Source organism: Phoca vitulina, unplaced genomic scaffold (genome assembly GCF_004348235.1).
Source record: "Phoca vitulina isolate PV1807 unplaced genomic scaffold, GSC_HSeal_1.0 scaffold47, whole genome shotgun sequence".
In the NCBI taxonomy this organism is placed as follows: domain Eukaryota; kingdom Metazoa; phylum Chordata; class Mammalia; order Carnivora; family Phocidae; genus Phoca; species Phoca vitulina.
Genome location: NW_022589750.1, coordinates 12098994 through 12125654, shown reverse-complemented (window position 1 = coordinate 12125654; position 26661 = coordinate 12098994). Strand labels below are relative to the sequence as shown.

The 26661-nt window shown below is 48.4% G+C and overlaps 1 protein-coding gene across 6 annotated transcripts in view; it reads left to right on the top strand.

The window, feature by feature from the left end:
* Positions 1-26661, top strand: part of MPRIP (myosin phosphatase Rho interacting protein) — a 148781-nt gene that overhangs the window by 5891 nt on the left and 116229 nt on the right. For all 6 annotated transcript variants that reach the window (XM_032431979.1, XM_032431977.1, XM_032431980.1 and 3 more), the window contains exons 2-3: positions 22634-22711; positions 24985-25050. In XM_032431979.1, the coding sequence (XP_032287870.1) occupies positions 22634-22711; positions 24985-25050 (144 nt within the window). The remainder of the gene's footprint in view (positions 1-22633; positions 22712-24984; positions 25051-26661) is intronic.

The window sequence follows — 26661 nt, the reverse complement described above, 5'->3', positions numbered from 1 at the left end:
TAAAGGGCCAGATAGTAAAAGCTTTAGGGTTTGTAGGCCAAAATCGAGGAGTTTATGAAGGTACTTACGTAATCATGTAGAAACGTAAAAGCTTGTCTTGGTTTTGGGACCTTAAAAGAAAAAAAAAAAAAGCCAGGAGCTAGATTTGGCATATGGGTTAGACCAGCCCTGTCCAGTAGGACTATAACATGAGCCACTTTTATAATTAAAAATTTCCTACTTGCTACATTAGAAAAGCAAAAAGAGATAGATGAAATTACTTTTAATTATATCTTATTTAACCTCACATATCCAAAATACCATTTCCACACATAAAGAAGTTATTATTTTACCTTTTCGGCACCTTTTGTTTCAGGCTGGCCACTTTCTGGGAGCTCAAGAGCCACACGTAGCTGGTGCCTACCGTGTGGAACGGGGCTGCTCTGGTCGCGGCAGCCTGGCCCACCGCGGGGCCCTTGAGACCCTCAGAGCAAGTACTGAGTGCAAGGGCTGTGCTTGTGGGTTTTTCCTCCTTCTTGGAGGTGTTGTGCAGACAGCCTGTGTTCAGAGGATTCCGGGAATGGTTCTCTCCTGCTGTTACTCCTGTTTGTGTCCTCTGCTTGGTGTCCTTGCCAACTCTTGGGGCTTCTTTCTTTGAACGTCCCATCTTCTTGCGGACTCCTTTTAGTGATGTTTGAGGGCTCGGATCCCCACTCCTCCTCTAGAAGCAGGAGGAAGGAGGGTGCCGATAGGGCCTGTCCTGGAGGGAGCCAGTGAGAGCCTGGGGGGCAGGCTGGCGTGCCCCCTGCAGGCACGTTGCTGGCTAGGGTGACTGCATTCTGACACAGCCCTTTGTGTTCGGGAGTGTTTTGCAGCTGTATTTTAGCTGCTTTTTTCCCTGTGTTCTAGCCTGCTACTTGACCTTTCTCTCTGAGTTCTTTTTCCTTTGCCACACAGAAGGACTACAATCGAAGACCTATGTTCTATTCTTGGCACGGACATGCAGGGTGACCCAGGAAGGTCACTTACGTTCTCGGCGTCTCGGTTTCCCACCTATAAAGCTGATGCCCCCATTCTGTTTACAGGGAGTGGTCTACTAATGGAATGGATGGAAGGTGCTAGCCAGGCCTATAGGGGTTACTGAACCCCCTTTGTGGTAATTAATATTCCAGGAAGCGCGCTGACGGGCCTGTCCTGTGGGGAGTAGCCTTTGTTTGGGCTGTTTCCTGATTACTAGAACCCTGATGCTGTTTAGCTGAAATAAAGAAATTTGACTGGGAATGTTTATCTTTAAATTGTTCCCAAGCTGCCATTTAGTCTTGAAAGAGAGAAGAGAGCGTTGCAACCAGGGAAAAGAGACGAGAGAGAGGTAACGTCCTATCGCCAACCATCCTAAGACTGTGGGGGGAAGGAGGCACAAGACACGGTGAAGAGCACTGGATGCTAATTTAGAAACATTTAACCTGAGAAAACAGGCTTTTCCTTTATGCTTGGCAACTCACGCTCCAAGCCTCCCTTTCCCATCTGAAATGACACAGTTGGACCAGGTCAGTAGTTTTCAGACTTGCACTAAATCACACAGCCTTCACTCAGAGGAATCTCATATGGAAATGCCATATGTGAAACAGAAAAAGTGACACGGTTCTGGGTGACATGAGGTTGGAGCCTGGACCTTGGCCTCTCAGCCACCTCTGCTTCCTGGCTGTGGGGCCCCCAGTCATCTCTGAAGGCTAGGGGGGCAGGTTTCAAACCTGCCCCAGACTTTGTGGTTCCTCATTTTAGCAGCGTAGGGTTTGGTGAGATGATCCGAGGATGATTTCACAGCTGCCCTGGCATGGGAGCCCTGAATGCCCGGCCCCACCGCTCCCTTTATATTATCACTTCCTTTGGGGGCAAGAGAGCCAGTGGGTTGATTCGCTGGCATTTTGTCTCTGGAGACTGGAACTGGAATCTTCCAAACCACTTGCTGGTTTTCTCCGTCAGGGTCATCCTAGTTCACATGAAACCACGGCCTGGTTTTTGCCTGGAGCCTGTAACCCTTCCAGCTCCTTTCTCCCCTCATGCTCAGCTTGGCGACTGCACCCTGTGCTGGATGGTGGCCTGCCCGGTCTTCGGGGCAGCTTGCAGCGAGAGTGAGCAGATGGGTGCGTCGAATCCTCTGGAGCCTCCATTGTGCTGCGTCACGTGCCGTGTACCGTGATCTGTCTCGTTCCAGTCTCATTAGGTGGGAAGGGCTGGTGGCAGCATGGGCCCCGGTAGAGAGGGGGATGTGGCGTTTCAGGGAGGTGGTACTGCCTGTCCGAGGTCACTGAGCTGCCTAGCAGTGGGGCTGGGACGTAGAACCTAGTTCCACACTGTTCCCTTGCCAGCCTTTGTGACACCGGAAGCCTGTTCTCCCTCCTCTTAGGAAGGCCGCTTGGACTTGTTCACCTGGTACTGTTTCTGTAGGAGGCTGGGCTATTGCAAACAAAATCAAAGCTGTGTAATGGACTTCTACTTTCTAGCCCTGGGAGGAGGGGCCTGCAGGGGCCGGGTGATACCCCCCCAGTAATTAAGCAAGTGAGGGATTGTCCCCAGTTAACAGATGGAGCCCCTGAGACCCAGTTCAGTGACCTGCCTAGATCACAGGAAAGCCAGTGTGGGTTTTTCCAAAGTTCTCTCTGACCTCCCTGTGTCTGATAAAAAGTGTTAACCTTTGCTATCAGAAACAGGGCCTTGCCCTGACATGGATTCCTTAGTAGGGTGCATGGAGGTACACGTGGGGAGGGCAGTGGTGCAGGACATTTCACAGGTCATCGTGTAGGCCCTAAAATCTTCTCGGCCTTAGGGTGGCCCCGTGTCCCCCAGCAGGCTGCTGGCCTGTGGCAGTGACCACACCTTTGGCACAGCCCTGAACAGGAAACACTGCTTTTCCCCTAAGGAATTCGGAATCAGGAAATATTGTGTCCTTGATCTCTGTTGGTCCTAAAGCACTGGTTTTATCAGACGGACCAGGGAGGCTGTATGGCACCCTTTCAGACTCAGTGTCTTACCTCCGAATGGCCCTGGCCAGTAGCTAAAGGGGCCGGAGGAAGGGGGAGCAACTTCTGGGAGTCCCAGTTGAGACAGAGAAAGAGTCCACATCTCCTGGGTCTCCAGGTGCCACACCCAGAGCTTCTCTACTCTGGGGCTGGTGAGTGACCTGGGGTGTGGGGAGCCTCAGGGCTCAGTGGGATTGGGGCGTTCGTTTGTCTTCCGCTTGGGGACATGCTCTGACCTAGAAATCTGACACAGTCCCACTTTTCATTTAATGTGCTCATGTAAGGGAATGGAGTGGTTGACATTGGGGGCTTTCAGCTCAGATTTGGGTTCATATCCTGGCTCTGTTTTTAATGGTGATGGAGCAGGTCACTCAGAGTTTCGGCATCTGTCCTTCCTCTGAAAACTGGGGACTGTATAATGCCCATGTCGTGGGTGCCTGTGATGGTGGCGAAGATGATGCAAGACGTGGCAAGTGCCGGATTTGTAAATGCTCGGGTACCTGGGGGGTGCTCAGGAAGTGGGGTTCGTTTTCCCCAACATAGGCCCAGAGAGGGGACCCGCCTCCATGGTTTTGTGGGACAGCTGACCCTCTAGCTCCATTTCTTGTCTACCTCCACGCCCACAGAACAAAAGCCCAGGCTGCCTCCACTCCTGCTGAGCTGCTTGGCACCAGCCTAGCAACTTCCTCATGGTAGCCCCTTGGGATTGGAAAGGCCGTAGTCGGTTTGCTTCTATGGGTTTGATTTTCAGAACATGTTTAAGTATAAAGATTGAACTATTTTTTTGGTTTTTGGTTGTTTTTAATAAGATGGAACTGGTTTTAAGAATTTGTAGAGGGCAGGAAGTGAAGAGGCCAGGTGCCATTAGCCTAAGACTTAGCATTAGAGTCCGTGGGCTGCTCCAGAGGGCAGTGCTCGGCACAGCAGCCGCCTCTGGGCCCCTGCCACGCTCCAAGAAGTACATAGTGCAGGTCCCACGAATGGCAGTGACAGATCCTGATTTCAGAAGTCACTTTGCATGGAAGTGTCTGAGTTGTCATCAACAAGGTAGCAGAAGATTAAGAAGCCACTGTCCTGCTGGTGTCTCTGGGACAGTTGTCTGGGAACCAAAGTGCTTGTGCCCCTGGGCCTGGTGAAACAGCTGGAGGGTAGAGGGCAGCGCAGGTTTTGTCCCAAATTGATGGGCAGGTGGGTGGGAGATGTGGCCAGGGCATGTCCTGGCCCTCTGGTCCCCAGTGTTGATTCACTCACTTCAGCCAGCAGGTCCGTCCTTCCAGTCTCCCCGCTGCTCCTCAGGCTTTACAAATCCCACATGCTTCCAGGGAGGGGAGCCTTTTGCCAAGGGGACCGTTCTCTAGGGTCTAAACAGGTAGAAGTGGTTCCTTGCGAGAGCCTGCAGACAGCTCTTCTAACAGGCAGATGCCATCTCAGCAAGCAGCCTGCTGACTCTTCCTGCCTCGAAACCCTGTGAGTTTAGGGGTCCTCTTCAGGAGAGCTGGACCAGCGAGGGTGGTCATGCTGCCTCCTGTGATGTGGAGGTTTTCCTATACTTAGATCGAAGGAGCAGTTGACGCGCTCTGGGATTATTTATTGTGGAGGTGGTGGTATTTGTAGCCAGCAGTAATTGCTGTGTACCAGGCCACTGTTAACTCATTTACATTCACAGTGGCCTTATGAAGTAGAGAGATAAGAAACCTGAGCTGGAAAGAGGTCGTGTAACTTGCCCAAGGGCAATACTGTAAGTGCTAGAGCTGGGAGGCAAACCCAGTCTGACACAGGGTCTCCTCCTTCCACTCTTTCCTGCGCTGTCCTGAGCGGGGTCAGGTGGGCCTCCTGGACGTTAGATTTCTGGCTGGTGTGTGGCCCTCCTGTCCAGGAGCCAGGGGCTGTCCTGCCGGAAGGGTGAGTGTGTGCTGGGAAGGGTGGGGCGAGAGGATGAGGCCTGGGCTGAACTTATTTACATTTCTTGTCTCTTTTTTTTCTTCCCATGGCACTTTCCCGTCCTACCTGTTTCTTAATGGGAAGCACTGCTTTTTGAGGGAGAGGGTGAGACTCTTTCCTGCAAAGCCCCAGAAGTGTGTCCCCACGCATTCTCTAGCATTCCTCCCTTTGCCACGAATGGCGTCATGTTCCAGAAATCCTGCGGCCATGGGCTCCTTGTCAAGACTGAACAGGGAAGAGGCTTTTTAAAATGTCACTTTCTCCCTCTTCCTCCAGCTGTTGCAGTCCAGGGAGGAGCCCTGAGCATGGATTGGGCTTGCAGGGCATGTGTGTGGGCAGAGGGGTAAGCGGGTAGCTGAGCTGGGAAGTGTGGGAGGGGAGGACAGAGAGCGGGCCATCAGCTGTGTGCCCTCACTGTCTCTGTGCCTGGGATCTAGGGAGCTCTGTGTGTGGGTTTTGTTTGGGGTTGTTTTTTGTGTTTTTTTGTTTTTTGTTTTTTGAGGTGAAATTCACATAACATGAAATTAACCATTTTAGAGTGTGCAATTCCATTGCATTCATCACATTCATCGTATTGTGCAAACACTACCAGTCTATAGTTTAAGACATTTCATCACCCTGAAAGAACACCCATAACTATTAGGCTGTTACTCCCCACTCCCAGTCCTTAGCAACCACCAGTCTGCTTTCTGTCCTTATGGCTTTACCTATGCTGGAAATTTCATTAAAATTGATAATAGCATATGTAGCGTTTAGTCTGGCTTCTCGTACTTAGTATGTTTTCAGAGTTCATCCAGTGGTAGCATGAATCATTACCTCGTTGTTTTTTTTAATGGCCGAATAATATTCCAGTATATGGGCATAGCACATTTAGATTATCTGTTCATCTATAGATGGATGCTTGGGCTGTTTCCACATTTTGGCTGTTGTGAATAGTGCTGCTATGAACATTCATGTGCTTGTTTTATTTGAACATCTACTTTCAGTTCTTCTGGGTAGAGACCTAAGAGTGGAATATCCGGGTCCAGTGGTCATTCTATTCGTGATCTGTGTTTCGAATCAGCACATCAAGCCAGAGGCCAGCACTGCAGACTGCTGGCTGGGATGACAGTGCATATGGTGCTGCCCAGACCTGTGTTCCTCATTTGTAGGAGTCCAGGATGGAGAACTGGGGTACGGGGCAACGCTCAGGCTTACAAGCATGGTGTGCAGCTTTGAGGTGGTGGTAGAGGTGCTGTGCCCATGCACAGGGATGGCTGAGCCACTTTGAGCTTCAGTCCTTCCTTTCTTCCCTTTCTGTCTAACCTGAAGATGAGTGGAGCTGCCAGGAAGGAGCTAAGTGGGGGCTTTAATATTGGCGGGAGGGGGGCTGAGGGAGCATAGGAGTTGAAGGCCAGACAACATAGGGAGACACTGGAGTGTTCCAATGGTGAGATGCATGGGGAGCTGCTGCTATTGGGCTTCCAAAAGATGTTGGGGTCACTAAGAGGGAAAAGAGATGATCTGGCCTGGTCACTAGTTATCAGTTTTCAAACTTTATCTCTTTAGGAGTAGAGCACAGAGCCCCTTGGAACAGAACATGGAACTCACATATGTGAGGGATGGGAGGAGAGGACGGTGCCACCTGTGAGGACCCCCCCCCCCCGGAGCTCCGCCCACCCCACACTCTGCAGCAGCCCCTGAAACACCACCTCCCGTTGTCTTCACTGTTAGAAAATCACTAATTTACCCTGACCCCCGTGTTAATATTTTTTAATAGAATGAAATATTTGATGCATACAAAAGAACATAAGTCACATCTATGTACAGTGTATGTACCAGATTCCTAAGGAACACTCAAGGTGCTTGGTCGTTCCAGTGTTTCAGCCTCCCTCAGTGGCCTCCAGGGGAGGGACCCATAGTGGACGTTGGCTGTGTGGAGCCCAGCCCCCTCTCCAGACCTCCCCTCTTCAGCAGAGCTTTGCCTCGCCCAGAGGAAGGGCTCCCTGCCTGGTGTATGCGGGAGTCCGTTCCATTTCCACATGTGCTGTATGTAGTACAGCCACTGTGGTAAGTCTTTTAAAGTAGTGCTGTGGAGGAGAAAGGAGTCTTGAGTAGAAACTTGGAGATGGACCTGAAGGCGCATTTGTGTTTGGGCTGACAGAGAGCCAGGGTGACAGCATGAGCAGAGTGCTGAGGGAAGCAAGGGTGTGGGGGCAGGACGGGCCAGTCACTGACCTGAGGATTTGGGGTGGGGGTGGGGGTGGGATGATTGGCTAGGCCAGTGGTTCTCAAGCTTTTTGTTTTGGAGACTCCTTTATGCTCTTGATTATTGAGGCCCTCAAAGGGCTTTTGTCCATGTGGGTTACATCTGTAGTATTTGTTGGACTAGAACTTAAAACTGAGAAATGTTTAGAAATTTATTAATCTATTTAAAAATAAAATAAACCCGTTACATGTTCACATAAATAACAGGTGTATTCTGAAAAATTACTTTTCCAAAACAACAAATAAATCTGCTGAGAGGAGCCACACTATTTTGCCTTTTTGCAAATCTCCATAACATCTGTCATCATGAAAGACAGCTGGATTCTCCTGTCTTCTGCACTCGGTCTGTTGTGATGTCATGTCACATAGCCTCTGGCAAACTCTGCTCTACACTAGGGAAGGAATGAGAGTGAGGAAGTGAAGACTTCATAAAATAGTTTTGGCTCGTGGACCCCCAAAAGGGTCCCAAGGACTGCCATACTTTGAAAATCACTGGTCTAGCTCAGGTTGGATCATTTGCTGGAAGGCCGTGATAGGAGTGGCAGGGAGGACTCCTGTCATGATGGAGCTGATGCAGGTGCAGAATCCAGGCGAGGGCCTGAAGCAGCCTCCTTGGAGTGAGGTGTCAGACGTGCAAAGGGCAGCAGGTGATAAGGGGACCACTGGGGACAAGTGCCTGCTCTCTCCAGCAGCAGGCACACTCCAGGACTAGCTCACCCTTACTTCCTGTCACCAAGGGCTGGCTCTCTGAAGAATAAATGAAATGCAGGTACACGGCATGTGGTAGGGACTCAAGGTGAAGAGTATGGGGTAGGTTATATTCTCCTGAGTGCACAGACAGGCGTCTGAGGCTTGGAGAAGGAGGTTGCTTTGCCGTTAGATTCCACCACCGCACTCCACAGCTCCTGAAAGGGAGGGGCCAGAGGTGCCTGGAATGTTTCAGGATGGAGACTAGACTAGTGACAGGGCTGGGTTCTCATGTGGGGAGCAAGGGGCAGCCAAGGAATAACAGACGGGGGGCAGGCAGTTCTCCTTGGGCCTCTGTCACTGATTAGCTTTGTGGCCAGAAGGCAAGATGACCCTGATCTTTTCATCTGTTCACTTAGCGGTGCTTGGTAATTTCCAAGACCCCATCCCAGTTCCTGACCTGGAGCTTTGGACACGGGAGTTGGAAGGAAGCATGGCAGTGGCCAGGTGATACTCCCCCTTTCCCTGGAGGTGCAGGGTTGGGGCTTGGGTCAGAAGTCAGGGTGGAGAGGGAGATTCGCATTCCTTGGTCTCAGAGGGATGGTCGGGCCCTGTGCCCTCTAAGCATGTGGGAGGAAAGGGGATTTAAGGGAATCTTGGAGGCCCCAGAGGTCTGTGTGACACAAATGGGATTATTTATTTATTTAAAAAGATTTTATTTATTTGAGAGAGAGGACAAGCAGGGTAGAGGGAGAGAGAGAAGCAGACTCCCGCTGAGTGGGGAGCCCAATGTGGGGCTGGATCCCAGGACCCGGAGATAATGACCTGAGCCAAAGTCAGATGCTAGTCAACTGAGCCATCCAGGCGCCCCTCACTAAATTTTATTTTTAGGAAGAAGTTTGGATCAACCCTCAGATTTTTCATTAGGAAAATTACCTCTTCGTTTTAAGACTACAATGCCCCTCAACCAGGTCCTGCCTCTTGGATTCAGTGGCTCTACAGGAATTTTGATGTCTTTAGTGTTAAATAAGGGAGTTATCCCCATGGCCTCAGATCTTTCAGGTATACCACAGTCTTTGTTATGACTGTATTTTTTATGGCATCTGTTAAAGAAAATATTTTCTCTGCCCCTTTCTTCTCCATCCACGTGGAAAGGCTTTATGGAAAGCCTATGTCTGTCTCTTTGAGATGTTTTCAGCTTGAGATTTGGTCTGTGTAGCTAGTGCTGCCTGCCCGAGTCTGCCTATGGGGAGCCTCTCAGGAACCCCCTTCCAGCACCTCCTTCAACCAGTTTTCCTTTTTTTTTTTTTTTGGCTTTTGAAGCATTCATTGTCCAGACTTTACATTGATAAGTGGTGTTTACCTCTTTGACCTCTCTTAAAGAAGGTTGAAAAACCGTCGCCAAACTTGTATATCAATGTTCACAGCCACCAAAAGGGAGAAATGACTCCAGCGTCCAGCAGCAGTTGAGTAGATAAACAAATTGTGGTATGTTCATAAATGGAATATTATTTGGCCATAAAAAGGTGTAAAATATACACACGTACTACAGTGTGGATAAACCTTGAAAACATCATGCTAAGGAAAGGGAGCAGTCAGAAAAGATCACTCGTCATCTGATTGTGTTCATACGAAATGTCCAGAATAGGCAAATGTATAGATACAGAAAGTAGAGTAGTGGTTTCCAGGGATTGGAATGGGGGAGGGGGTTGGGGAATGGACGGTTTAGGGAATGACAGCTAAAGATTACAGGGTTTCTTCTGGGGGTGGCAGGAGTTGGGGGGTTCTAAAACTGTGGTGATGGATGCACTACAAACTATTGAATTGTGCTCACTTTTAAATGGAGGAGTTGTATGGTATGTGTATTATACCTCAGTAAAGCTATTACAGGAATACCCCAAGACAGTTACTACCCCACCTCATTCTTGGTTTGTACTCGTAATTCATATCTTACCAAACCATTCTTTGACATGTTCATTTCCCATCTTCTTGTCGTTTTCTGCTTGACATTTGCTATCCACGCATAGCTAATAGCACACATTGCACCTCCATTCTACCCTATCGTGGTTACCCCAGGTCCCCCTGAGCACGCTGTACGGACATGGTGTTGGCCTCGCCCTCACACACACCCATGTGTGCAGTCTGGGCAAGTATGTGTCAGCAGCGCAGAAGCATTCTCTGCCAAAACCAAGGGGCCATCCGATAACACTTTGTAGAACTCAGGTCATTGTTTCACCAAATATTTGTTGTCTCTGCCTCTGCCCTGTGCTGCTTCTGATTTGGCTGAAGGGTGGGACCGTCTGCAGATTGTCTAGAGGTTTGGGGCCTCCGCGCTAGCTCTGGAGGTGTGGACCCCGATCATACCGAGCCTTGTGGAGTTCTTGGGATGTGGCCTCTCCTCCTGGAACCCTTGCTTCCATGACACTGCCAGATGGGGTGACACTGTGTGTAAGGCCCTGCTGCCTCCTCTGGAGGGAAGCTTGAACCTCTGCACACGTCGGCTGGCGTGACGCTGGCTCAGTTCTGCCTGCTTTCCCCAAGCTCATGTCCCTGACTTCAGTTTCTGAAGTTGGTCCTTTGCGAACTTCTCACAGGAAGTCTCTCCCAGACCTCCTGTCTCTGCCCCGGGTGCCGAGTTCCTTTCCCTTCGTTCCACTTTTTGTGCCTTTGTCTCATTGTGGGTATTTCCGGTGGCTTTCTTATCTTTGCGTTGATGGTTCTGCGTTGTGGCCTTTGGCACCAAAGGTTGGTAAGCTGCATTTCTCCTGAGTTCCAGGGTCACGTGTCTTGGCAATTAATAGGGTCCCAACTCTTTCCCCAAAGTATCTTTGTTTGAATGGTAAATCACAGGGTTACTGTACTTTGTCTGGGGTGGGGAAGAGGTGGGAGCCTGTGCTCACCCTTACTGTTTGCACAGGTAAGGGAGACTCCTCCTTCCAGAGAAGAGCCCCACAATTTCCGTCAGCTCCCAGAACACCTTAACAATCCATGGTGCCCGGCCAAGCTGTATGGGTGGCTCTCTGGAGGGTGGTCTGTGTTTGGTTCATCCCATAGTGATGAACTCACAGGTGCCGTGCACACCCAGGTCCTGGACCTCGACTGCAAGGGTGTCTGGGGAGACCCCGCGTGATGTGCGGGTCAGGACTAGACCCTCCAGGAGAACATGCTTCCTGTTCAGATGGCTCCGGCCTTTACTTTGGGAAGTGGCTCACCGACGTGGAGCAGTGTGGAGTGGTTACAGGCCAGCTAGGGGGCCAGGTGGTCACGGCTCAGAGCCTGCTTAGACAGGTCACTTCAGTGTCCTTGAATGTCAGATGGAGGTGCTGATGGCATATACCTCATAGGTTTGTTGTGAAGACCGGAGAGTACATGAAGGGCGTGGAGCAGTGACCAGCCTCATAAGCTGTGGATGTTAGCTCTGAGGACAGTGGAAGGCAGGATAGATGTGACAAAGAGAGGAAACCAATGGGCATTTTTACCTGACTCCCCAGTGTGCTCAGTTAGATCGAGTGTGTGTCCTCCAGGCCACATACCTGATGATATCCTGCCGGCCGGGGAACAGCTGCCTTTCTCACTTGGAAGGCCAGGCTTTCACCCTGGTCACGGCCCTGGGTTCTGATCATGTTGAATCACCCAGAGTGGCTGTAGTACGATTGTGAGTATCTTGGTGATGGTTGGTTGTTCTCTGCTGACTTTCAGAGGCAAACGACAGGCCCTGGAAGTTCATGCTGGCATATGGTGGCCGTATTGAGGAATGTAGCTTGGGTCCAGAACTGAATGTAAAGCAACGTCACGGTATTCTCCAGGCCTTGAGACCCCCTTGGACAAGTCTTAGGAGTCCCAGCACGGTTTAGGTCTCATGGCCTTGTGGGGAACAAGTGTGTGTGTGGCCTCTCAGGGGGTCGGCAGTGATGGCCAACACCCTCACTGATGATGATTGGCCCTGGCAGGCTTGTTCTGAAAGAGATGCCCCACTTGCTTGAGGGCTTTGGCCCTAGTAGGCATGCTCAGAATTGTGTGCTAACCCCCCTGCCATGGGCTAGGCAGGTGGGCACCTAGGACACAGTAAAGTCTTGGCAAGGTTAAGGCCTGAGACTGACTTTCACATGTGCTCAGATCTCCTTTTACTGACTTACTTGAAATGTCTCGGAAAAGACAGGTGACCTTGAATTCTTATGAGCTTGATTTACAAGCTCATAAAGATGGCCAGACGGCTGCTGCCCAGGCATCATTTCTCCTTTTAGAACCAAAATGCAGAAAATATTAAACAGCCTGTTATGAACCTAGAAGTGTTGCCAGAGAAACTCTTTTGGGGAAGAAAAAAAGGGCAAGAAGGAACCTCGAAACTACAGGTGTATCAGCTGCAGTCTACATACATTCTACCCATAGATCTTTTAATGAATCCTCTACCAGGGGCCATTTGCCCCCCAGCTCATGCTTGAGTGCAGGTCCCTATACCCCACCTTTGGCCCAGAGAAATCTTTGCCCCAGGAATTTCCCCAAAGCTGGGATACTGGCCCTCGCATATATGGATTCTTCAGGACTGTGGGACTTTTCCTCTTGAAGAACTTTAATGGGGACGGTCACTGTGCTTGGAATTCAGGCGTTTAGCCTAATATGAGGGAGCCTGTGTGGGCTCTGCATGCTCTGCCCCTACGCTCAGAGTCAGGAGGCCCTGGGGTCCTTCTGGACTGGCCTCAAATACTCTGCAGTCCTGCCCATCACGCTCCTTTGGGGACCTCCACTCATAACCTCCACTGTGGGGCTCACTCCCCTGAGTGCTGCTGGTCCCCAAGCGCTACCCCCAGTTTGGTCTGAGCACCGGCTGTGTGCACGGCCCTATGTAGGTGCTGGGATGTATATCCCTGACTCTGGGCCATTGATTGTTCAGTGACCCAGTATGTGTTTGTGTCTGATGTAATTTTTTAAAAAATGGTATGGAAAAGTTATGTGTGTTTTTCTATTGTAGATGATGAAACTGAGATTCACAGAGGTAATGTCTTGCCCTGCGCCACACACCAACTAAGACATAGAACTAGGACTTGAACTTGGGCCTTCTGGTTCCCAGGCCATGGTCTTTACACTAATTATCCAGAGCTGTTAGGTCATGCCATTGGTGGAGAGTGGAGTACAGGGATTCCTTGACCTCGTCTACTTCTTATTCTGACGGGAACAATCACGCCCTTGCCCACCACCCTCTGCCATCTTTTGGAAGATGTTCTGTTAGTACTATATCAGAAGTCATGCATGCACAGTCAGGCAAACATCTTCCCCTCCCTTTAAAAAAAAAAGTAATATCTGGTAAGTACTATATATACTTTACAAAAAATGGTAAAAGCAAACAAAAAAACCCAAGACTTGCTCATGATCCCAGCAGTCAACACAATAGCTGTTTTCTCGTTGACTCCCAATCTTTCTCTGTCCTTATGATGCATTTTATAATAATAGGCCACATTTTTACATCCTACCCTGGATGCTTGTTCCCATGCCTGGTCTCCTTCACTAATACAAAGAGCCCCTTGGGGAGGGAAGTGCGCATCACATTTTTATCTCTGGTCCCTTGAGTGATTCCAGCTTCACAGCAGCAACTGGGGAAATTCCACTGAACACCTCCAGAGGGTGCCAGTCATCCAGGAGACAGATGGAATGAAGCCACCTGGCTCTGTGCAGGAAGCACTGGCTTGATGGAATCCCGTGGGCACATACTCTCAAGGGGTTCTTGAATTCCTCATAGGTATTTATAGTTATATAGTTAATGGCTGTGTAATATTTTCGTGAGTTGATAATCAGCATTCATTTAGCCATTTGCTTATTGGACATTGAGTTCCTCTTCAATCATGAGGGGAGCTTTTTGCTTCTCTGTGTTATTTCTTTCAGCTTTATTTCTGGCTGTGGGGTTCCTGGGGCAGGAGTATGGGAAGGCGGTGGTTCTCCCCACGTACGGCCACATTGCCGCTCTTGGAGAGTGCCGGGTTCCCACAGCACTTCTTTGTGTCTCTGCCAGTGTGGCACACGTGGCATGACTGGGGGGTCAGAATCTGAGAAAGGAGAAGTACACGTGAAGTTCAGCCTGTCTGCCTGCGCCTCAGCCTGCTGGTTGTCCCCCGGGGCCGACCAGTACCGACTAGCACCATGGGAGCTCCAGGTGTGGAGGCTGGAAGTGCCGTCTGGGCTCCCCTGGGTCTCGGCTGGGAAGGCCTTACCGGCCGTGCTCAGAGCACAGTTTAGGAGCAGTCTCGGCTGCGTGGTGGCGACTAGGAAGTATGTCCACTGACTCATGTGGATGTGTGTTTCAGTGACTGCAGCCCGACTCTGTACAGGGCACTGTGCTAGATGGGAGGCGGGACTCCGCGGCGAGCTGAGTGCTTTAAGAGGGAAGGAACGTGGATGGCTTGGGGTTGGGAGATAATGGAACTTAGGAGGGGCAGCAGGATGGGGCAAAGAGCCCTCCACAAGCAATTCTTGTGCCTGATGGAATATTTTTCTTTCCCCTGGGAGGTGTAAGTATAACAGAGCAGTCCAGAGAAGGGGGAGGTGGCAGTGTCCTGGATTAATGGCGGTAGCAGCCACAGTAAGTTCTCAGTAAGCAGTTGGCTTTGGGTCAGTTCCTGTACTTGAAGGGGGTGTAGGATTTTGAGGGGGCCTGTGTAGGCGCCAGTAAGGGGACACCAGACCATAGAGGGCCTTTAGGATGACGGGATGTTATCAGGGGCTAGGAAAGGTGGAGCCCACATTTTTGCATCAGTAGTTTTGGGTACTCACTCTTCAGTGCCATAGCGTGCAATGTATCTGCCTTTCTCGGCACCATGTACACTCACAGGGTGGGTGAATCTGAGGACAGGAAAATCCAGGTTAACCACCCATTAGAAATCCGTCACTGACGTCCCTGCTCTTTGAGCCTCAGGCCACATGTTGCTGAGAGCCGAGCATGTAATGTTCCCGATGCCTCGGAGCCGACTGTGATCGGGCGGCTGTGTCCAGAGGCTTGTATGTTTCTGGGAAGCATCAGTGTGGCAGCTTGACAACGCTGTGTAAAGCAGGCCAGGACGTTTGCATCTTCCCCTGCCTGTGGCCTGCCCACTTGGCCTGAGTTGAGGCAGTTGGGCTCTCCCTGATGCAGCCCAGACCTGCCTGGAGGGTGGCGAGAGGAAAAGGGGCAGAAGGACAGGCCAGCAGGGTGTACACGTGTGGGTGTGTGTGGCCTCCAGGAGAAGCTGTTGGAAAGGCCGGTGGAGCTCATTCAGCACAGCTGAGGGCCGCGGAGGGCCATCCTGGCCTGGGGAAGGCCCTTGTGGACCACCGAGGTCTTCATGGCTGGAGCCTCTGTGGTATGGGGCTGTGGACGGTCTCTTTCCAGTGCTAAATGCCTGTATGTGGGTGGAGGCAGTATTCAGCAAGTAACAGGTTTGGGTTTTATTTTTTTTTTAATTAAACTTTTTATTTTGAGATAATTGTATTTTTCTGTGCAGTTTTAAGAAAATATACAGCTATTCCACGTACACCTTACCCAGTTTCCCCCAGTGGTAAAACCTTGTAAAATTATAGTGCGGTGTCAGAATCAGGATATTGACATTGATGCAGTCAAGATCAAGGCATTTCCATCCTTCCAGGTCCCCTCAAGCCACGCCCCTGCCCTCCCACCATTACTACCTCTTAACCCCTGGCAGCCATGGATCTGTTCTCCATTTACAGAAATTACACATTTCAAGAATTTTATGTAAATGGAATCATACAGCATGTAGCCTTTCAGTTTTGGCTTTTTTCACTCATAATTCTCTGGAGATTCACCCAGATTGTGTGGATCAAGTTTGTTCCTTTTTATTGCTGACTAGTATTCCAGGGGGGTCATGTACCAGTTTCTTTAACTGCTCACCTACTGAAGGACATCTGGGTTTCCAGGTTTTGGCTATTACAAATAAAGCTGCTATAACCATTCAGAAATGTACAGTTTTTGTGTGAATGCAAACTTTTGTTTTTCTGGAATAAGTACCCGGGTGTGCAGTTCCTGGATCATGGGGTAATTGCATGCTTAGTTTTTAAAGAAGCCCCTAAACTTTTTTAGAGTGGCTGTACCATTTCACATTGTCTCCAGCAATGTATGAGTGATAGACTTTCCTCACATTCCTGCCAGCATTTGGTGTTGTCACCATTTTTAATTTTAGCCATTCTGATAGGCTTATATTGCTCATGGTTCTAAACAGATTGTTGTGTTTTTGTTTTTGTTTTTCTACTGTTGAGTTTCAAGAGGGCTTAGTATACTCTACTGGATACTAGTCCTTTGTTGGGCATGTGGTTTGCAAATATTTTTATTCCATTCTGTGACTTATCTTTTCACCCTCCTTGTAGGGCCTTCACACAGCAAAAATTTTTAATTTTAATGAAGTTTGATTTGTCAGTTTGTGTTTCATTTTTAGCTAATTTTTGTGTAAGATTGAGCTTTATTTATTTTTTGCCTGTGGATGTCCGGTGGCTTCATTTGTCAAAAGGCTGTCTCTCCTCCACTGAATTGTTTAGCACCTTTTTTCCAAAATTAAGTTGGACATATTTGTGTGGGTCTGTTTCTGGATTCTCTATTCTGTTCTCTCTCTCTCTTTTTTTTTTTTTTAAGAGTGGAAGAGAGGCGGGGAAGAGAGGCAGCGGGAGAGAGAGGATCTTAAGCAGGCTTCACACCCAGCACAGACCCCTACATGGGGCTCGATCTCACAACCCTAAGATCATGACCTGAGCTGAAATCAAGAGTCAGATGCTTCACTGACTTAGCCACCCAGACGCCCCTCCATTCTGTTCTGTTGATCTATGTATCTCACCTTCCACTAATATCACACAATCTTGAATACTGTGGATATGTAATAAATCTTGTAATCGAGTAGATGAATTCCTCCCTCTTTATTCTTTTTTAATTTTTAAAACTATTCTAGTTTCTTTGACTTTCCATTTAAATTTTAGAGTGATCTTGTCTATATCTGCAAGCCTTACTGAGCTTTTGATTAGTAATTGCATTAATTCTGTATATCGATTTGGGGAAAATTGGCATCTTAGAATCTTCCAGTCTATGAGCATAATATGTCTTTCCATTTTTTTTTAGCTCTTCTTTGGTTTCTTTTATCAGTGTTGTGTAGTTTTTTTTAGCATGCAAGTCTTGTACATGCCTTGTTAGATTTACAACTAAATAGTTCTCTTTTTTTAAGATTTTATTTATTTGAGAGAGAGAGCGAGCATGAGCAGGAAAGGGGCAGAGGGAGAGGGAGAAGCAGACTCCTGGCTGAGCAGGGAGCCCAACCAGGGACTCGATCCCAGAACCCTGGGATCATGACCTGATGCTCAACCAAGGAGCCACCCAGGCGTCCCAGTATTTCATTTTTTTAAGCGATTGTAAATGGTATTACATTTTTAATTTTGGTGTCCACATATTCACTGCTAGTATATAGAAATACAGTTGATTTTTGTATACTGATCTTATATCCTGTATCCTTGTTGAACTCACTAGTTTTAGGAGTTTTTAAAAACAGATTCCTTGTTTTTCTACATAGAAAATTATGTCATCTGTAAACATTTTATTTTTTCTTTCTGATCTACATGCTTTTTATTTCCTTTTCTGCCTTATTGCACTAGCTGGAAATTCTAGCACTGTAGTTCTGGGAGTGGACATCATTGCCCATTTCCTTATCTTAGAGGAAAAGCATTTCGTCTTTCATCGTTTCTTAAATTTCACATATGAGTGAGGTCATGTGGTATTTGTGTTTCTCTGACATTTCACTTAGCATTATACTCTCTAGGTCCATCCATGTTGTTACAAATGGCAAGATTTCATTCTTTTTTATGGCTGAGTAATATTCCATTGTAGATAAATATCACATTTCTTGATCCATTCGTATGTCAATGGATGCTTGGGTTGCTTCCATAGTTTGGCTCTTGTAAATAATGCTGCAGTAAACATAGGGGTTCATGTATCCCTTTGAATTGGGGGTTTTCTAATTTTGGGGTAAAATTCCTGGATTGTAGGGTAGTTCTGTTTTTAATTTTTTGAGGAACTCATCTGAGATTTCGCTTTCATTTCTGAAGGATATTTTCTCTGGGTATAGGGTTCTGATTGACGGTTTCCTTTCAGTGCCTGAAAAGTATTGTACCACTTGCCTCTGGCCTCTGAGGTTCCTGATGAGAAGTCCACTGTTGTCATATTTGGTTTTGTCCTATTTATAAGCTGTTACTTTTCTTTGGCTGCTTTCAAGAGTTTGTATTTGTCTTTAGTTTTCAGAAATTTAATTTTGTTGTGTCTTGGTGTAAATTCCTTTGGATTTATCCTTTGGAGTGTACTCAGCTTCTTGAATTTATAGGTTGCCTTTCTTGCCAAATTTGGGAAGTTTTCAACCATTGTTTATTCAAGTGCTTTTTCCACCGTACTGTCCTTTTCTCTTTCTGGGAGTCTGATGACACAGATGATAGATCTTTTTTATTGTTCTACAGGTCTCTATTTTTTCTCTTATTATTTCTTTTAGTCTCTTTTCTCTCTGTTGCCTGATTGGGTAATTTCTTTCATTTTTTTTTTTTAAGATTTTATTTACTTATTTGACAGAGAGTGAGTGAGCACACAAGCAGGGGGAGTGGGAGAGGGAGAAGCTGGCTCCCCGCTGAGCAGGGATCCCGAAGCGGGGCTTGATCCCAGGAGTCTGGGATCATGACCTGAGCTGAAGGCAGATGCTTAAGACTGAGCCACCCAGGCGCCCCTGATTGGGTAATTTCTGTTACTTTTCTTCCAGTTCACTGATTCTTTCCTTGTGGTTTCCATCATTCTGCTGTTGGGTCCATCCAGTCAGCTTTTTATTTCATTTATTGTATTTTTCAGTTTCAAAATTTCCATTTGGCTTTTATATCTCCTGGTTGTTTTTTGTTTGTTTTGTTTTTTTGCTGGGGCTTTCTGTGTTTCCACTTATTCCAAGCATGTTTATAATTTCTTGTTGAAACATTTCAGCATTGCTGCCTCATCAGATAATTCTGACATGGCTGTCACCTTGGTGTTGGCATCTGTTGATTGTCTTTGTTTATTCAGTTTGTGATCTTTCTGGTTCTTAGTATGCTGGTGATTTTTTTGATTGAAACTTGGATATTTTTGTGTTATTTTAGGTGACTGTGGATTGTGTTTGACCCTTCTTTTCTAGTTGGCTTTCTCTGACACTACTACAGTGGGGGTAGGGGGGTGGGGGGGCCACCATCTTTTACTTTCAGGTGGAAGTAGAAGTCCAGGCTGCCCACTTGGCCTCCACTGACACCTGATGGGGGAGGTTCCTTGTTACTTTGGAGCAGGGGTGAGAGTTCAGCTCCCCACATGTCTTCCTCTGACTCTATCCCAGCAGGGAGAGGAGAGGGACCTTGTTACTTTGGAGTGGGGTGCAAAAATCCCAGCTCCCTGCCTGGCTTCCCGACACCTTCCTGGTAGGGGTGCTGGGGTGCCTCTTAGCTGGCAAGGGTAGGAAGGAAGCCTTTGCTGGCATGGGTGAGGCTGGAGCTGAGTCTTTCTTGTCATGTCTGGCAGGAATAGAACAGTTATCGTAGAATATTTTGTCTTACCAGGTTGTTCCTTCCCTGGTTCTTCAGCTAGAGAGAGCAGTTTTTATTGGGGCTTTTATTTGTACCTGTTGGCACTTCCAGGTTGCTCATTCTTCCAGTACCTAGTCTGGGACAATGAGACAAAAAGAGAAGCCAGGGTGCACATCTCCATGTTGTTTTCAGGTCTCAGGATCCCCAGCCCTCTTCTCTCTACCTTGCAGAGTCTCCTTAGGTTTTTATTATATACAGTGTCTGAGGTTTGATTTGTACTTAGTAGGAGGAATAAGGAAAATTATGTCTACCTATCTTCCAGAAGCAGAAGTTTCAAGTAACCATTTTTGAAAGGACTTTCAATTGAGGAAGACACCCAGACCACCAGCAGCCTCTTCCCAGAGACCAGCTAGAAGTGCAGCCTGTGGTTTATTGGGTTTGTGAGGGAAGGCTGAGTTTATTTATTTATTTATTTATTTGACAGAGAGAGCAAGTGAGCACAAGCAGGGGGAGCTGCAGGCAGAGGGAGAAGCAAGCTCCCTACTTAATAGGGAGCCTGATGTGGGGCTCAATCCTAGCACCCTGGGATCAAGACCTGAGTTGAAGGCAGAGACCTAACCGACTGAGCCACCCAGGCGCCCCTAGAGCACTTGTTTCTTGCCCTGTGCCCTCCATTGGCCCAGCCTTCCCACTTTTCAGGACAACCTGCCCACCTGGAAGGGTCCCCTTTGGGGTGGTGTGTCCAAGAAGGACCTGACAAAGTGAGGTGGGTGCTGGCAGCCCCCTGGTTTGCAGCACATGGGGCTGGCGCACACTAGGCCTGAGTAGATGTTGGGTCAATAACAGTGCTCGTGATGGGTGGTGGGTTCTGAGGGGACCTGTATCAGCCCCTCACTTTTCCAGCTGCTCCTTTTGGAGAAAGATTAGGTAGATGTAGCTGCTAATATGAAGTCTCCCCAAAGCCCTGTGGCCAGAGATCAGGAGAGTAGCATACAATCATGGCTAGACAGAAATGGAGGAGACACGGCCTTGTTGTCTAACCTCCTGATTTCACACCTCAGGGAACTGCAAACTAAGAGGTGAAGTGGGGAAATCACCTGGCCCAGAATCACCCCCTGGCCCTCACCTTTCCATCTTGTGTACGTATGTCACTGAGTGGTGTGAGAGAACCCGCTGAGTGAGTGTGCCTGCCTGCTTGGGGAATGGCTGGGCGCCACCGGGCTGGTATTTGTTACAAACCTTACTCTCTTTACTCTTGTTGTCCGAGACAGAATTTCATTCCACATCCCCCATGGCCCTCCTGGGTCGTGTCCCTCTAACCCCAGGTTCCCTGCCAGCACCCACCTCCCATGTTTCATCAAAACCAGTCCCTGACTTCCGTTCCTCAGCCCCCTCGTACCCCTTGCCTGAAGCTCCTACTACTCTGTTCACTTTCATGGGGAAAAGCCAGAGCTTACCCCTGGGGGCCTAGAGGACCCTGCAGAAGCCAAGAAAAAGGAGTGTTCTTGGCTTACCCCAGAATGCTGTGTGACCTCTGGCAAGTGACCTTCCCTCTCTGAGTCACAGATTCCACAGCTATAAAATGAGGTGGTGTGACAGGGCTCCAGTTTGGAAAGTGCTGAATAAAAAGCATGGTTAGAGGACCCTAATGCTTTCCCAGAGATGAGTCATGTGTGTAAACAGCAGGCAGAGGATTTGGGTTTTGTGTTACTGCCCTCCAAAGGGTAGTGGACAAATTGGCTTGGTTGTGCCTTTTCCAGCGGCTTCTCACCAGCCGGGTATGGCTGAAAAGGAAGGTGGAGCCAGAGTGTCTGTCTAGTGTCTCAACTCCTATTGAGCTCCTACTGTCAGGGTCTTGGGGGATGGGGGACTCTTCATTAAAAAAAAAAAAAAAATTAACAGCTAACATTTATTATGCACTTAGAGGCCAAACACTGCACTTAATGTTTTTTTCCTCATACGCTTTTTTTGAGATATAATTTACGAACTATAAAATTCAGCCTCTTAAAGTGTACAATTTAGTGGCTTTTAGCATATTCACAAGGTCATTCAACCATCTCCACTTTCTAATTCCAGAACATTTTCATCATCCCACAAAGAAACCCCATACCTGTTGGCAGTCATTTCCCTTTTCCCATTCCCTCCATGTCCTGGCAACCACTAATCTGCTTTCTGTTTCTGTGGATTTACCTATTGTGGATTTTTTCGTGTAAGCCGAGTCATACAATATATGGTCTTTGGTGTCTATGTTCTCTCACTCAGGATAATGTCTTCAAGGTTTGTCCATGTTGTAGATTGTGCCAGGACTTGGTGCCTTTTTATGGCTGATAATATTCTGTTGAATGGATGTGCCACATTTTGCTTATCCTCTCATCTATTGATGTCCATTGGGACTGTTTCTACCTTTTGGCGATTAGGAACAGTACTGTTGTGAACATTCAGGTCCAGGTTTTTATTTGAGCACCTGCTTTCAGTCTTCTCAGATGTATATACCTAGGAGTGGAGCTCTGGATTGAGTGGAATTTTGTGTTTAACTCTTTGAGGAAGTGCCAGAATTTTCCACAGCGGCTGCACCATTTTATATTCCTGCGCTGTGTTTTACTTGGATTATCTCATCAATCCTCACATAAGTCTCATGAGGTGTAGATATGATTACCGTCACCCCCACCTTTCAGATGGGACAGTTGAAACTCAACCACAGGGTTTTCAGCCCAGCGTCACATAGCCAGGATGTTGATGATTCTTTGGCCATTGCTAGCTGTGATCACTAATAAAGCAGCGTCTCTTCTCCCAGGCCCTGTTTTGTACTATCAGAATGAGGGCTTTAGACTGTGTTTGCATGATATACGTAGTACCCAGCACACAGTGGTGGGTACTCACATGGTGATTGGAAATGCCATTGTTCCCTGATCTTCGTGGCTTGATCAGGAACTTGAGGGAGGTGTCTGTGTCGTAGGAGTTGCTGTACTTTGCAGTTTCTCAGAGTCCCACTACGTTCTGTGTCCCCATCTCCACACCAGTTGCTGCAGACCCCCCAGGAGCCTCTTACTCCCAAACATCTTTCTTGGGAGACTCAGCCTTTGGCTGGGGAATGAGATGCCTGATGTGTGCTAAGTACAGGTGACTTCTGTTTCCAGGGAGCACTGATCTTTAACTTGACCATTGAACCTGTTCTCTCTCTGGCCCAAGGCCACTGATGACCTGCCCTCTTTTTTCTCCTCCAGGCAAAACCTATTTATGGTGGCTGGCTGCTCCTGGCTCCAGATGGGACCGACTTTGACAACCCAGTGCATCGGTCTCGGGTAAGGTCCTCAGAATGAATTCTTGAGGTGGGAGGGACTGGAGAGGTGCCCATCTAAGGGCAAGTCAGCCGAGTGGAAGGGAGATGGGGAGTTGAACAGTGGATCCTGGCATGGCAGGATCAGCAGGGAACCCCCATTTGGTAAACTTGTTGGTCCTACAGGAAAAGTCTCATGATACCAGTTGTGCCAGGTCCACTCTTTAAAAGGAGATGCTCTCCCATGGTGCCTCCTGTTTTCGTGGGTCAGCTTGACTGCAGAAACAGTTAAATAAAAGGCAGAAGAGCAGTTCAGCAAACATTTGCATTATGCTAATTAGGCTTCCAGTTCCCTCATTCCCTCCCTTCCTCATCCCATCTCTCTTTCCTCCAGTCCTCCCTGGCTAGGGGCTCAGCAAATGAGCACTAGTGAAGGGATGACGGACTGGAGTGCCAACTCTGCTTTTGCCCCATCTCTCCTGGGCAGCCCAGCCCAGGCTGGGTCCCTGCTGTGCACAGGTTGCTGGGAGCAGCCCAGTCTGAGCTGGAGCATCGAGATGATTAAACCAACATTGTCCCTAACCAGTGGTTTGTTCCTTTAACAGGGAGCCCCTTTGGATGACTCCAGTTAAAAGACTCATCTTGGGGCCCCTGGTTGGCTCAGTTGGTTAAGCGACTGCCTTCGGCTCAGGTCATGATCCCAGGGTCCTGGGATCGAGCCCTGCATCGGGCTCCCTGCTCCTCAGGGAGCCTGCTTCTTCTGGAGCCTGCTTCTCCCTCTCCCTCTGCCTGCCGCTCCACCTGCTTGTGCTTTCTCTCTCTGTCTCTCTCTCTGTGTCAAATAGGTAAATAAAATCTTTAAAAAATAAAAAATAAAAATAAAAATAAAAAAATAAATAAATAAAAGACTCTTCTTTTCCACATGATTTTTCCAGGTGCTGCCGCCCATACCCTATAAATTCCTCCAGCTCCTCTCCGTTCCCATCCCCTGCTCCGAGAGCCTCTTCTTTGCCTCTTGATCTCTTCTGCCCCTGGCCTGAATGCTGCAGTCTAGAGTGGGGGCTGTGGTGCCCCACAGACCTTGTATTATGTGTGGGATCTTTAGGATTAAGTCTGGTATGGGTTTTGACTTTAAAGATATTATTATCTTTAAAGGAGCCTTGAAAATGTTTCTCAGGAAAACTTCAAGTGGCCTCTCCCTGGACGCCCATCGTGGAACCAGCCGTCTTCAGGTCCTCTTTGCAAGGCTATCTGAGCATCCTGTTCCTGCCATCCAAGCAGGAGGACAGCAGGGGTGACTGTATTCCAATGCCTGCAGTAACCAGGGAGCAGCTCCCTTTCCTTTTCTATATTTGGGTCATACAGAATTGCCATTTCCAGCTTCTGATGGGAAAAACATTATTATGAATGATATAATTCTGGCCCAAAGCAAAGAGATGTGATAGTTCTTGTGGCTTATTGCCAGTGAAAGTATGAATTTTGCTGGGCTTTTTGAGCTGTTGAAAATAGGTCATGGATCCTCATGATGATCTTTGCTTTGGGATTCGGGGACCAAGAGTCTCTTGTTCGGGACATGTTTTCCCCCCACAAAAGGGAAAGCGCATACTCTCATGGTCCCTTCTGTTCTGTTGTCAGTGCCTTTGGGGCCCCACTGGCCCCCAGCAGCCTGTCCTGTGGGTAGAGAGTAGAGGGGTGCCCTTTGCTGGTCGATCACTCCTTGGACATCAGAATCATTCCCACAGGTCTCCCTCCTTCTCAGTTTTGATTTTTCTTAGCTTTCTCATCCTCAGTGAACACTGGAGCCTGGCAGTCTTTTTCCCTGTCTCCCACTCCCTGTGGGTCATCAGAACAACCCTTTTATAGCAGTTTCCTCGATTTTGTCAGAAGCGGGGAATCAGTGCCTACCATTCTCAGGTTATTCCATATTGTGCCATACAATTTATCAAATATCAGCACACGTTACATGAGCATCTCTGTGCTGGGTACGTAGAGAATGCAAAAAGGGAACCAGGATACCATCTCTGCTCTTCAGGAGCTTGCCAATTAAACAGGCATCCTGTGAAATCTTAGTAACTCATGTGGAAAAACACTGGGTGGCTTGGGTCTCTCCCCTGGCCCAGGGCCATCTAACAAATTACTGCTCTTTTGCCTTGGGTCCCTCTTTTCCGGCCATCTGCCCCAGAAATGGATGCTGTGGAGCCCGCATTGCTTTGACGTAGGTTTGTGAGACCCGGGGACGCGGCGAGGGGAGATCGGGGCCAGAGGCACCCTAACCACCCACTCTGTGCTCCATTGCAGAAATGGCAGCGGCGGTTCTTCATCCTCTACGAGCACGGCCTCTTGCGCTATGCCCTGGACGAGATGGTGAGTGTCCTACAGCATCTGTGCCCTGAGGCCCCTTCTTTGTGTCTGCATGTGTGTCTGTAACAACAGCAGCATATGCTCTCGCTTGGCCTTCTTTTGGGAGCCCGGACTTTGAAGAACTTGTGGCGTCTGGTAGAGGTGGCTCTGAAAACCCAGACCTTTGGTTTGAGGCATCGTTAGTGGTGACAGGTGAGAGTAAGTAGTGAGGGAGAAAGGCACTTCCGTTCCGGGCTGCCAGGAGTCACACTTAGCCAGAGCACTCCTACTTAGAAGCAGAACAGGCTGTGGGCCTGCAGTGGCAGGTGGGGGGCTGGCCTTGGGCGTGTGTGGAAGTCGAGCACACGCGCGTTCCCGTGCTGTAGTCCTGGGACTGCCTCTCAGTTCCATTGCTGCAGGTGGTCTCTCTCCTCCCGTTGGACCTTCAGAGGCCTCCTGGCCACTAAGCCAGGGCATATGGCTCCTTCCTGCCTTGCCACCCACCTGGTTTGCTCCCTGCTTCCTGGGCTGGATGAGTGTCTACTGTTCTTGGTCCAGAGGTGAACCTGAAAACCAACCAGGGGGAATGTTCTGGCTTTTCTTTTTCTATCCATTTTGCCTCCTGAGTTTTTCCTCTAAAGGAGATTGTTCTCCCCTAACTAATCTAAGGTAGGACCAAATTCTAAGCTTTTTAAAGGAACCAAGATGGAAGATTTAAGCACCTTTTGCTATTCCATTTGAGTTTGTGAGTGTGTGTGTGCGTTTATGTAGGCAGCATTTTTAATTAGGACTGTCCTGGAAAATCTAGACATAGCATGTAAAATAGGTTGGCCCCATGCCAGCCAGAGTTCGTTGTTTTGCTACAGGAGGGAGAGCAGGGTTCTGGAAGCGTGTGCAGAAGTAAGGACAGTCGTAGACTGTTGTGACCCTTGGATTTTAGGGTGGTCATTACAGCTGTGTGAACAGGCCACAAGCGAGTCCATTCCCACACAGGGTTCCTAATCTTGGTGATGTGATGCTTCCTCTACTTCGTTTCTCAGATGAATTAACGGATATGATATCTAGGTATGGAATTAATAGATGTGATAGTTAGTTCTACCTAAACTATCACCTCATTGGTTCCTTCTTAAAAATAATTTTATTTCTCATTCTTCCTGGTGAGTATATTTATACAGTGTGATAGACCACAAGGGTTTTTGCCATGGAAGCATCTGTGGTCCAGAGTAGATTGGAGGTGAGCACCAGTGGGATGGTAGAATTCACTAGAAATAGGAGCAAGGGGACTGATTCACTAGGACACCCATTCCTTCAGGGAAAGGAAGCAGGCCTGGAGGCAGACCCAGCACTGCCCTCTGTGTTCTCCCAACTTGGCCATCATACAAATGGTGGCTCTGGGTGGGAGTTGGGCTCCTCCAAGCCTTGAAGTTTACTTTGTCCTCCCTGTGCCTGGCCGACTGGTTCTTAAGTCCTGCAGAGACAAACAGAGAAGGAGCCTCAGAGGTCACTGGATTACATCCAGGCTGGGCTGGATCATGAACCTTCCCGAAAAATAGAGTTCCCTGGACTGTCCTTGGAGACCGATTATTCTGGCCAGGAAGTTTTTCTTCAGGTCTAACTGGAGTCCAGTACAGTCTT